Raw genomic sequence first — 13,414 nt, 5'->3', positions numbered from 1 at the left:
GATTAGTATCGGTTTAAAGCTTCCAGGCACAAAGAGCCATTGTTTTCTGGGAGGAAGACGCTATGTTTGACCGCACCAGGAGGATCGCGGTTCATCCACTGTGCTCTCTTCACCCATAGTGTTTTCCAGTACACTGCCCATGTACTTCAGTCAGAGGATACCATGCAAAATCATAAACCGTGGCTGAAAATGTTCAGCTCTGAATAGACAGTCCTAATTCACGCCCATTATCGTGTTTAAGGTTATCCCTCTGAAACCTGCTCGATACTCTTACAGTTTAAAAACTCTTAAGTAGTATTGAACACATTTACACCAAATTTGGAAACACTAGACACTCTGGTCTGCATGCATACCAAATTTTGTGTCACTCGGTCCAGCAGTTTATAGGTTTCACTACCAGACAGTATAAGCTGTCTGCTTCCAAAGGCCTATTGTGGGCATACCAAGAACATATAGGGTGCTTACGGCTCGACCACTGCTTACCATTAGTTGGTGTTATTGTCATTCTCATTTGCTGGCTTCTTATTCAACAGCTTTCTTTGTACCAGATCGTCTATCTTGTGTTTGTCCCTTCCATGGAAAGCAGCCTCTTTAACATCTCTTGGATTGGCTGACTCTTATCCTTCATCTGCTCACTTTTAAAACCTTTTTTTCCGATGCATGGCCTTCCAGACACTCCCCATATCCAGATTGTGAGGGTGGCAGCGGCGCCACTCCCGCTACCTGCTATGTTGTTTACCTCATCAGATCGCAGGACAGGGATTCTAAACTCCATAAATGCAACCAGACATGCGTGACAGTACTTTCTGAAACTGCAAGCGGGGTGATATTTTATTCACCGCATGCTAACTTGGAGTGGTGCCGCTGGCTGCCTTCGTGCACAGACAACGGGGTGACGAGGGCGCTCGGCTCCATTGACGTAACAACAATTGGGGATTTGTTTATTGAGGGGAAAATTAAGACATGGGAAGAGCTGGAGAAGCCGGACCAAAAGATAACGCTTTTGCACAAATATCAATTCCATAGAACGAGACAGGCACTGGCGGGAATCTTGGGCAGTGACTTGGAGGAACCACCGGAGGTTATGCCACTCTCATATGTGATAAAAGTCACCACTCCATCCCAAATTGTGTCAAAAATTTACAAATTAGCACTGGGGTACCGGGAAAACTTTTACACCAAGGCTAGACTTGCGTGGCAAACTGATTTGGAACAGGAATTAGATGATGCGACCTGGAGGTATTGCTGCGAAAATACTAAGCGAATTTCGTTAAACGGGAGGCACAGGCTCATCCATTTTAAATTTTTGAATAGAGTATATTATACGCTTGAGAGGCTATGCAGATATGGACTGCGTGACATGGCGCAGTGTGAGCGATGTGGCGAAAGCCTGGCGGATTTTCTGCACTTAGCTTGGATATGTCCTGAGATTGCTAGGTTCTGGGCCTGTGTATTCCAAGAGCTAGGTGACATGATGGACATGCAGCTAGCACCGGATCCCTTGCATGCTTTACTGGGGTACTCCAAGTCGCTGCCAAAGGCAATTCGAAGATTGGTCGACATGAGTATGGTAATTGCTAGGCGCAGAGTGGCGATATGCTGGTTAAAAGGCCCGACTCCAACAATTGCAGACTGGAATAGAGACATGTTGTATTGCAGCACTCAGACTGAAATTTATAGTGAGCTACTCCCACCGCGCAGTCATCCTAAAAAACTTTGGGCGTTGTACAAGACATACCTAACGACCAAAGACAGTGATGCCGCAGGGTCTGACACTGCCAGGCGCGATGAGGAGGTGCAGGCCCAGTAACTCTGTAAAGCCACTGGTTAGGACACTGGGGGTCAAGTTGCCAGACTACTGGGGGTCACTGTAACAGCAGGCATAGGGGGTGGATGAGGAATCTACATTCAAATAAGAATTGTGTTGTGAATCAGACTACAAACTCTGTCGCAAAACTTGATTGTCATTGTGGACAATAGGAAACGTGCAGTTACAGTGGATGAGACTAACTGTGCCATGATGCGCTGAAGATTGTTTCTTTTTCTTTTTATATAAGCTGGTCATTATGCTGTATGATGTCAGATCTCTTGGTTATTAAAAAATGTTAATAAAGTCTTTAAAAAAAACAAACAACTTTTTTTTTCTTTTTGGTTAGGCACTTCATGAGATTGCATTTGTTTTCCAACTCTATCCCTCGTGTTCTCCCCAACAAAATGACTGGGACCCACACTGTCCTCTCCGTAGTGTGTCCCTTCTTCCTCATTGTCCTCATCCTTAGTTGCTTCTACCCTCGGGTTGCTTTCACTCACTCGTGCGTGTCTTTACCCTCAACCCAGCGTTCTTTTCTCATCATGTGCTCCTCTACCCTCTTCCAATGTTGCCGTCTCCCTCGTGTGTTGATTTTGCCCTCCTTTCCCCAGCGGCTGCTCTATTGCCACTCCACTGCCGCTGTCTTTTTTTCTATTGTGTACTAAATGTTTTTCTTCTTTTCTTTTTTTAATTAACCAATCCAAGCAGTGTCCATCTTGGATCGGTAAACAACAGTGCTTGATTTGCAAAATAATAAGTGCCAGGGTCCTGACCAGGAGGCCACTGCATCTTGCACCAATGCCAATGACGGTACCAAAACAACTACTAACCAACAGTTCAGGATTTTCCAGGTCCCCAAAGCTAAAGGAATGGCTGGGGAGGCAGGAATTAGTATTTTGTAATGTATGTTGTATCATAAACAACTGTTGTTCTGCTCATCTCTAAATTAGATGAGCAGTGCCACCATGTGGTGATGACAATTAAGTGCCGTTGCCGAGCTCCGGAAACCACCGGCTCAAATTAAGCATTGGTATACAAAAACCAAAGCAAATGGTGACGACGTGACACCTCTGGTACGCATGCATTGTGATGCAGTCATGCGAACAAGTCATCCCACATGCATGAACCAGTACAATGATGTAACCATCAGCAACGGTAGCGTCATTGTGATTTTTATTCTTTCCTTGTTTTTGTCGATGCTGCACAGGATCAAGGAAAATAATTTTGCTTTTTTCCTGACACTAGAGCAGCGTTAAAAGTCGCTGGCAAAGGCAATAGGTCCCAAAATGGGACCTAATGGATATGCCAGTACTTGTTTTCTATAGCTCATTTATAACTGCCTATAGAAATAAAATGAAGAAATCTTGTATTGGAACCTCCCTCTTAACTTATACTGTTACTTACCCGCCATTCAACAGAAAATTCTCAAGTATCGAACACGAGTGAAATATGACTTTTTTGTAATGGTTTTCGTGCATTTTTGTCAAGTGACACCAACATGACCTACGGATTAACAAATCCAGTCACAGCTATTGTTACCTCTTGCTATGATATGAAATATCCCTTCTAGACATGCTTTTATAGAAATAGAGGTAATCAAGGTATCAACAGTAAGTCCCTCTCAGACATACTCATATGCATGTACAGGTCAAGGTATCAACAGTAAGTCCCTCTCCAACATACTCATATGCATGTACAGGTCACCCAGTGCCTAACAGCCTGTTTCTACTAGGCAAGCTCCTATATGCTTACAGAAATTGCATGTCCCAACAGCGTGTTCCTTCTAGGCATGTGCCACTAAACAAACAGATAATCTAATCCCAAAAGACTGTACTTCTCAGGCATGCTGCTATACAGGAAGATCAGGACATGACAGAAATGGTACTACATATGCTAGTAAAGTCCCACATGTAAATTTAATTTTCATGCTTCTAGATTTATTTTAGGCATTGAGGAACCATAAGCCAGTCAATCACTAGCAAGCTGAAATAAAGGCAGTCCAAATACCAACAGCATGCCTGTCTCAACAGTAGTTCAGTAAAGAAAAATTGCAAGCCTCCTGCTTAGGGGAAATCATTGTTTTAATGACAAAGGGATGCCGCAACCCAGTGTCTGTAACCATCAGCTTTAAAGAATAGGCAATGGCATGCTACTGGTGTCTGGAGCACTGAGGAGTTAGTGAAATCATGCATCCTGAGGAAGTGGCTACTCTTTCCAAGCTCACTACAGACTTTTTTTTTAACTTTATACAGAAGGGTGTTTGCTATTCACCTGCATCTCAGCTATGCTGCAATACATATGCAAGCGTCAACAGCTTGTTCCTTTTCTATTAGGTTTGCTGTTGTACATAAACAGGAAATACAGGTTTCAACATCCTGTCATGCATCATGCATACTACGAGATATACATGAAATCCAGATACGAAGAGCTTGTCCCTCTCAGCATGCTACTACAAAGAGCTGCACAGAGCCTGACCATCTCAGGGATGTTACTACATGGAATCCAGATTGGAAGATTCTGTTCCACTCGGAATGCTACTACATATATGGAGAATTCAGATTTGACTACCCTGTCCCTTTAAGGCATGCTGCGATATGTACACAGGGAATCCAGCTCCCAATAATCTGTTCCTCTGAAGCATACAACTGTCCAGATACAAGGAATCTACAGTCCTTTCAGGCACGTTAATATATATATTTACTGAAGAAAAAAAAAGGTTACAGGGACGTTAGGGTTAGGCTCAGATGTCACTCGTACAAAACCATAGAAATTCACCAGTTAAAGTTGCCTGAGCTAACTATAACTTACCCCCCCCCCCCGCAATGCACTGCTTATAACCTCACATATGACATCACTGATGACATGGTCAGTAACATCACTGATGACATCTCAAATGACATCACTGATGGCATCATCCCATGACTGTGTTTCGCAAACCTGTCTGAGACTTAAAGATATATGCTAAGCTATAGCATAAGTTACATTACTATTCTTTCTGTAGTAGTAATTTGTCATACTGTTTCTAACATATCTCATTTGAGTGACTGTCTGACTGTATAAGTGTGTGAGTGAATGCCTGAGTGGCTATATGGATGAGTGAGTGGCTGTATGGACGGATTAGTGGGTGAGTATCAGTATGGGTGAGTGAGTGGCTGTATTGGAGAGTGAGTGGGTGTGCTAGTGGCTGTAGGGGTTAGTTAGTTGCTGTGTAAGTTGCTGCATAGGTCTGTGAGTGGCTGTATGGGTTAGTGAGTGGATGTGTAAGTGGCTGTATGGGTGAGTGAGTGGCTGTTTGGTTAATTTAGTGGGCATGGGAGTGGCTATATTGGAGAGTGAGTGTCTGTGTGAGTGGCTGTATGGGTGAGTGAGTGGTCATCTGACTGCTTTTAGGGATGACTGAATGGGTATGTAAGTGGTTGTGAGTGTGTGAATGGGTGTGTGAGTAGTATGAGTGGGTCAATAGGTCTGTTGAGGTATATGAGTGAGTGACTGGCTGAGTGATTGTATGATTGATTAAGTGGGCGTGTGAGTAGCTGTATGGGTGACTGTATGGCTGTGTAAGTTGTTGCATGTGTGAGTAAGTGGTTGTACGAGTAGCTGTATGAGTGAGTGGTTGTAGGAGTGGCTGTATGGGTGAGTGAGTGGGTATGTGAGTGTTTGCATGGATAGGTGAATGGGTGTGTGACAAGTTGCATTGATATGTGAATAGGCATGTGAATGGTTCTGTGGGCGAGTGAGTGTATGAGAGACTGTATGGGGGTGTGAGTGTGTGCATAAGTGGTTCTGTGGATGATGTCATCAGTGATGTCACTGACCATGTCATGAGTGATGTAATATGTGAGGTCATTAGCAGTGCATTATGGAGGCATAAGGTATAGTTAGCTCAGGTAACTAAAACGGGTACATTTCTATGGTTTTGTAGGAGTGAAATCTGACCCTAACAATAATGTCCGTTACCTTTGTTTTTTTCAGTGAATTTCACAAGTTTTAATGTTAATTCCTAGCTCTAACGTCCTTGTAACCTTTGTTTTTTCAGTGAATTTCTAAGCTCTCAGCAATCCCATTGTGGGTGACTTACTGGAGCTAACAGGAGGGGTTCTTGGCCCCCAAGGGCCCTCAGCATCTAAGGGGACTTCATTCTCCAACCAGTAGTGTACCAGGAGGCGTGTTTGCAAAGTGGTGAAAAAATGGGGCGACCTCAGATGACCTCTCAGCAATCCCACTGTGTGGGACTTACTGGAGGTAACAGGAGGGGTTGTTTGCCCCCAAGGACCCTCAGCAGCAATGGGGACTTCATCCCCTAACCAGTAGTGTGTCAGGAGGCACGTTTGCAGAGTAGTGGAGAAAGAGGGCGGGGCCACTGATTAACTCTCAGAAATCCAACTGTGTGTGATTTACTAGCAATAAGAGGAGTTGCTGGCCTCCAAGCAGCCTCAGCAGCCAAGAGGACTTCATCGATTAACCAGCTGTGCGCCAGCAGGCCCCTTTGATAGTGGTTAAAAATGGGGGCAGGGCCTCTCATGACTTCCCCCGGCCCGGCCTTTTATTTTAATTATTTTTAATAGGGGTGGGGGGGGGGGGGGGGGGTTGTGGGCACCCCACCGGGCCCATTTCGGCCTGAGGACCCCATCCCCGGGGCCCAGACTTTTTCTATTGGAGGAGGAGAGCCATGCGGACCCCATCCCCGAGCTCATTTCGACCTGGGGGACCCCAACCCCTGGGGCCCAGCCATGTCTCCCAGTATGCTGCGGGGTAAGCTTGAAGTTTCCCGCGGTCGTTGCCGGCTCCCCACCCCCTGTGGGAGAACATTGCATTCAGACACATGAAACAGACAGATACGCCGCTTCCAGCTAGCAAGAGAATCTTCACTGCTCTTGCTTGCTGAATGGAGAGTGTTTGTTGTGGCTTGGCAGGAGCAGTTAAAGCTCCCGCCAAGCCACAGCAAACAGCTATGTCCCGGGGGTGGGCACCCCGGGACATAGCAGAAGCTGGCCTTGGCGGGGTGGCGGTCCCCAGTTCCATTATGGGCTCCAGGACTTTGAAGTAGACGGGCCAGCCCCAGGGAGGTGGTGGTCCGCAAAGCCCCCTCCCACTTTAAATGTTAATTTGGCCCCGGAGAGTTGGTGGTACTGGGGCCCTGGCAGGACGACGCAGGCCCCCCCATTAACTTTAATTTAGTCCCCCTGAGAGGTGGTGATCCCTGGGGCGGAGGGGGCGGTCTACTCAGCCCACCCCAATTTATTTTCTCAATGTGGCCCTGGGGAGATGGCAGGCCATGGGCATGGACGGGTCCAAGACACCCCCCTTTTAAGAACACATAAGCCACAGGAAGGTGGTGGTCCCTGGGGCATTTACAAGCCCCATGAGGGAGGGGCCCATGCACCACCCTCCTTTAAGTCACACATGCTCCCTGGGACTTGGGCTGCACAGGGGCCATATAGTAAAGAAGCGGGGAGCCCATGCTTCTTTTATTTTTTTTCAGCAGGAGCCGGGGCTCCCACCAAAATCTTTTTTTATAAAAGTGACTAGGTGTATGAGTAGCTGTATGGGTGAGTGAGTGGATGTGTGTGTAGACCTATGAATTAGTAAGTGGGTATGTACGTACTGGTATTGGTGTATCTATGGTTTCGAGAATGGTAGTCTGAAGTTTGGAGTGGGTGTAAGAAAGGTTATATTGGGGTGTGAGTAGGTGCATCAGAGATCATGTGGATGATGTCATCAGTGATGTTACTGACCATGTCATTAGTGATGTAATATGTGACGTCATCAGCAGTGCATTGCGGGGGCGCAAATTATAGTTAACTCAGCTAACTATAACGGATGAATTTCTCTTGTTTGAAATGTCAGACTAACTATAACGTCCCTCTAACCTTTGTTTTTTTCAGTGAATTTCTAAGGTTTTTAAAATGCTAATTCCTAACTATAACATCCCTGAAAACCTGTGGTTTTTCAGTGGAAAAAATAATAATATATATATATATATATTATATGTGTAGACTGTAATATGCTACTTCTTACCATTGTTGAGGGTGGGGTGGGACCATGACTCATGAGACGCCGAGCCTAGAATGAGTCATGATGCCCCTCTACTCCCTCAACAATTGTAATAAATAGCATATTATACTTTGCACATCAGCATATATGGTTTATGTCATGGTGGCTATGTGTATGCCTTTTAACAAATGTAGTTAATCAAAACCAGAATGCAAGGGGTTAATTTCTGCAGCAAGGTCAAATCACTCTCAAGAGATATCATAACTATTTGAAGTATTGTTTCTATGTGTAAGATTATTTGTTGTATTTATGAGGCACTATAAAGTGGCATTATATGAGGCACTATAAAGTGTTCTTCTCATGTCACTTTTGCTGCACTGTGATAATACATTGGAAGCTCACCTCTGTACTATAGTAATATATGTATAAATGTGTGTTTATTAGTACAACTTCTCTAAAAAAAAAATGTATATATTTATTCTCACTGCCATCACATAAATATTTATAGACTGGTTCCAACAGTCTATTCCTCATATAGTTAGAGAATGTACTGTCAACACACGTGGGTGTGTGTAACACAATGGTTGTAGCTATGGTTAGTTCAGAGCTTCCACAGGAAGAGCGTTTTTTTGTTTTGCCTGGTCGCAGGTATTTGAAAGGTCATCAGTGATACCATCAATGATATCATTCAACATGTCACAGGAAACACAATACTAATACACCTCACACTGAGGCAGAGCACCCCTCCTATTAGAGTCGGGCATCGAGCCCATCGACACTGAGAAAAGCCTTCAGAGGCTACCGAGCCTCCAACCAAGCTCGCAAGGAGGGAGTCTACATCTTTCCCTACCTCGATGATTTGCTGAATAAGAGCAGAAGCAGGCTAGAGTGTCTCACACACACACACAAGTACTTGTGTCCTTTCCACGCACGCTATGAACATATGCTTACAAGGTTAGGACCATTTTCTATATACATATATATATATAGTCACTGATAAAAAAAAAACACAAAGATTTAAGTGACATTATAGTTAGGACTTATTATAATATAAAAGCTAAAGTTTAAAAACCAAAACAACCTGTTGTTCAATTGTATGGAAAAATGTGTTTTGTGATTCCCCCCTCACCTTTCCCTCTTTTTCTCGACCCCCCCCCCCCACCCCACCCCCACCCTTTATGGATCAACCCAAAACCTTCTAGGAAGGGGAATAGTTGAATATACTGTTTTATTAAGATTTGACAAAGTGCTATAATGATTAACAAAACAAAAAATACACTTCCTATGAAAACTCTGACCTAACTATAATCACATCCTATGTCCTCAATTCTTTATGTGTGGTATACAAATATATATGGGATTGAAGGCCCAACGAGTAATACCTCTCTTTCATGCTATTGCATAGATACAAAGGGTCTAGAACCCCAGATTTCTCTCAAGTATTTTACCATACTAATACCGAAACATAAATCCATTTGTGCCAAGCATGCTACAGTAAAATTGTAGAATCCCAGACCTCAGCCCACTTGTTCCTGGCTGGAGGGTAAATTGGATACGAAAAGAGAGCTTTACGCAGGCATGCAAATACAGGATATAGGAACTCAGCCAGAGCATTATTATTCTCAAGTATGCCACCAGCTACAAAGAACCTATTATCACAATGTGGTTCTCATTAATACATTCTGTGATGCAAACATGGAGTATCCTGGTTTTCCTCCCAGGCATTCAAATAATAAAGTATGTACTTTTTTTGCATGAAAACAACCTAATCTTGTTCACTCACCCTCTTTGTTCAACTTTTCCAGCTGTGCAGATCCACATACTAAAAGCTGACAAGGCTGGAGAATGGTGGAAGTTTACTGTCAATATCATCTCCGTCTACAAGCAGGGCACAAACCGGATCCGGCGCGGTGACCAGATTCTGTGGATCCGATCCAAGGACATCGCTTGCAAGTGTCCCAAGGTGAAACCTATGAAGAAGTACTTGTTGTTGGGCAATGATGAGGACTCACCTGACCAGAACGGGATTGTTGCAGACAAGACCAGCCTGGTGATACAGTGGCGGGATACGTGGGCTCGGCGGCTGAGGAAATTCCAGCAGCGGGAAAAGAAAGGGAAGTGCAAGAAGGCCTAAAAGGAAGTCATTCAGAAAGAGCGCGCAAGAACCAGACTGTGCATGCTGCTTTGTGTAGAATCTGGAGCAGATAGGATTCGATTTAGGAACTTTGTGAAGGAAGATGGACCTCACTTTGCAGTTCGTTTGTTTCTGGGGGAGGGAGGGGTGGTGGGAGAGATGGGGTTGGGCGAGGGAGGGCACTTTTATGGGACTGCCAAGTTTGCACCTAATATTAGAAAAATCTCACACAAGCGTTACAAATGGCGAGACGTATGATGGACACTGGTGGAAAGACATGACAATGGACCCTCTGAAGCCAGCCATGTCCCCGGCTACTCTTCACCGGCTGGTTCTTTCATCGAGAGCTGTCGATAGCTGTGGAAGAGATCCCCGAACTGTCAGGTGGTAGTGCTGTACGTCAAATCACTGCTAGGTGGGAAGCCTAGAGACAGAATAAGCTTAATCTGTACAAAAAGAACGCTAATATGATAAGTGTGGCCAACATAAACTAACCTTTTTTCCGATTACCTGTCTTTTACTCCGTAATTCATAATATTGACTTTACTGGACTCCACTGACAGTATATTTAGGGCTGCATCTGATTTGTGTTTATCTGTTTCCTTGTGTCACATGCTCTCTGTATACAATTACTGTGCGGTAACGTAAAAGAGAACTACTTGGTCCCCTAACTTTATATCCATCCAATTTAACTGCCTCCTTGTTCACCAACGACAGTCATCTGGAATCAGAAGGCTCCAGAGCATCTCTCAGCTTCCTTTGCCTTTATGTTCTTTGAGGATGTAACAAGTCCTAAACTGGGATTTGCAGTGTTTGTCATAAGTTGCGATGAATGTTGCATGAGCTGGGAGATGGAAGGCTTGGTTCTGTTCATTTTTCTGTTTGTAGTCTTTTTGTTTATTCAAAATCTCCATGTGATTCCATATTCGTTCTTGGAGTCATAATTGGATTTCAAATATTTCTTTGTGATACAGGCACATGGTTCTGCCTGAGACTTTCTCCCAGTGACCTTTAATGATGCCTGTGGCTTCGTAGATAGTGCCACGAGTGAAGATACTTCCTTATCCCCGGTCAGGGATAGTACTGGTTGGGACTCTCATTCTGGGACATGAATGATGTTGCTGTTTGTTATTTCCTATCTAGGGCCATACTTGACAGCATTGTCTTGTCCCTTTTGCCTGAACTGTGAGTTACAGCACTGCCTAGCAATCCCTGTCGAGGGCCTAAATCGACTGCATATTGTCTTGTTGCCTGTGTGGGCAGCTCATGGACCATCATTTCCTAATGATCCGTGCTTTGGCCTCCCCAAGGCCGTAACTGATAATTCAGTTTATGGGGCTCTTGTTCGTACCGTATGTGATGTCTCAGCCTGGTACTGCTTGCTTGGATTCAGAGTAACAACCGTAGTGGAAGCCATGAGTGATAACACTGTCTGGAACACACACCCAGAGACTCCTTGCGTTGTACCATGAATGGTATCTCCGCCTGAACCTGGCTGCATGGAAGCAATGATCCTCCCTGGAACCATGTGTGACACCAGTGCTAGGGATGCTGTTTTTGGGATGCCATTCCAGGGATTATGGTTGGCAACCCTGCCTTGGCTGTAAAGTGTAGCCGTGCTTGGCATTTAGTAGCCCTGCTTGGCACTTAGTGCCTGGGGCCATCAGTCACAAACACTGCCTGACACATCATAGGATTGGGAGCCCTCCCTGGGCATTATTGTCATTAGCCATTATAGCCCAACACTGACTGGAACGTCTTGCCCAGTTCTCTTACTGGGACCTTGAGTGATGACACTTTGTAGTACTTAGCCATTCACATTTGAGGAAGGCCTTCACCCACAACTAAATTGACCTCTGTCCCTACTGAAACTTATCTTTATAATATATAGTGTTTTCAGCAGGACAGACATCATGCCTCAATAACTCCGAGATGTGGTAGGATCTGCATTCCAGTCTCCTTCTACAAGTGACAATTGATTGTTTCCATTGTCCTATTTTCTTAATAAAGTCACAATTCCCCACAAGTTTTGAATAGATACTGCTTTAAAGGTTAGCCTTTTTAAATCCTTCTGTGTATAGGAATGCTTCTGGTATTGAAAAAAATACTTAGGTAGTGACAGCCACAATATATCAGCAATCGTTGCTTAACACAAGAACCCATTTAGGATGTGTACAGATAAACTGGTTCATAATAATAATACTGAAGCTTATAAAGTGCAACAGCTACCTCAAGCAGAGGTGTCCCGGCGCTATAGTAGCAGACGTACCACGCAGCGAGGCCAAGCACTTAAAATCCAAGCCTAGATAGCACTGAAGAACCACGTCTTCAAGGCCTTTCTGAAACAGGTCTCTGATTTGGCCTGGCGAAGGTTCCCCGGAAGGGCATTCCACATTAGGGCCGTTCTAACTGCGAGTGCTCTGCCACCCAGCCGTGCCTTCTCAAAGCGGGGGCTGCAGAGCAGCATCTGAGAATTTGACCTTAAAGATCGATTTTGTTTGTAGCGGCAGAGTCTTTGTTTAAGATACTCAGGGCAGGTCCCATTCAAGGCCCGGTAGGCCAAGGTCGTGGCCTTGAATTCAATTCTTTTGGCAACTGGGAGCCAACGGAGCTCACCTAAATGCGGAGAGACATGGTTCCGAAATGGGATACGTCTGACCAGTCTCGCAGCCGCATTCTGTTTCATCTGAAGGCGTCGGATGGAGTATTTGGGAAGGCCAAAATATAAGCAATTTGCGTAGTCAAGCCTAGATGTCACTGCGGCATGGACCACGGCTTTACGGCAGTCTTCTGGTAAGAAATGTAAAAAGTTCCGGAGGTTTCTTAATTTGCTGAAGCAGGTAGCGGAGACCTGTTGGATTTGGGCCGAGAAGGCGAGATCAGGCTCCCATCTCACCCCTAAATTTCTGATACTAGTGACAGGAGAGGGTGGTGGCCCCATTTTTGGTGGCCACCAAAGATCTGAAGCTGGCACTGGGCCCTTTCCGAAGAACAGTACTTCGGTCTTTCCCGCATTGAGTTTTAATTTATTGGAATTCATCCAGAGAGCTATGTCTCTCGGACACCCTTTAAAATTCTTAAAAGCATCTACCGTCTGCTCCTGAAAGGGGAAGACCAACTGGGTATCGTCAGCGTAGGAAAGCGCTTTCACACCCCAGTTAGCGATCAAAGAGAAGAGTGGAGCTAGGTAGAGATTAAAAAGTAGAGGGCTCAACGGTGAGCCCTGCGGGACCCCACACCAATAATGTTTGGGTTTTGATTCAAAAGGTTTTAGGGCGACTCTTTGTGTGCGGCCGTGTAAATAAGATATCAGCCAGTCCAGCACGTTCCCCCCAAATCCGGCTTCTTGTAATCTATAGAGCAATATGGCATGATCTATAGTGTCGAAAGCTGCAGACCAGCAACACTGATTCCCCTGAATCCAGTGTCCATCTCACAGACTCTGCCACTTCAAAGAGAGCAGTCTGCATGCTGAA

General features: G+C 44.9%; 1 protein-coding gene across 6 annotated transcripts in view; it reads left to right on the top strand.

Annotated features, from left to right (window-relative positions):
* Positions 1-10,071, top strand: part of NTN1 (netrin 1) — a 610,189-nt gene extending 600,118 nt beyond the window's left edge. For all 6 annotated transcript variants that reach the window (XM_085616826.1, XM_085616827.1, XM_085616828.1 and 3 more), the window contains one exon: positions 9,610-10,071. In XM_085616826.1, the coding sequence (XP_085472952.1) occupies positions 9,610-9,938 (329 nt within the window). In that variant the 3' untranslated portion in view covers positions 9,939-10,071. The remainder of the gene's footprint in view (positions 1-9,609) is intronic.
* Positions 10,072-13,414: the final 3,343 nt, after the last annotated feature.

Source organism: Triturus cristatus, chromosome 7 (genome assembly GCF_964204655.1).
Source record: "Triturus cristatus chromosome 7, aTriCri1.1, whole genome shotgun sequence".
Taxonomy (NCBI): domain Eukaryota; kingdom Metazoa; phylum Chordata; class Amphibia; order Caudata; family Salamandridae; genus Triturus; species Triturus cristatus.
Note: the sequence above shows the minus strand (reverse complement) of the source record. Positions and strands in the feature narration are given on the sequence as shown.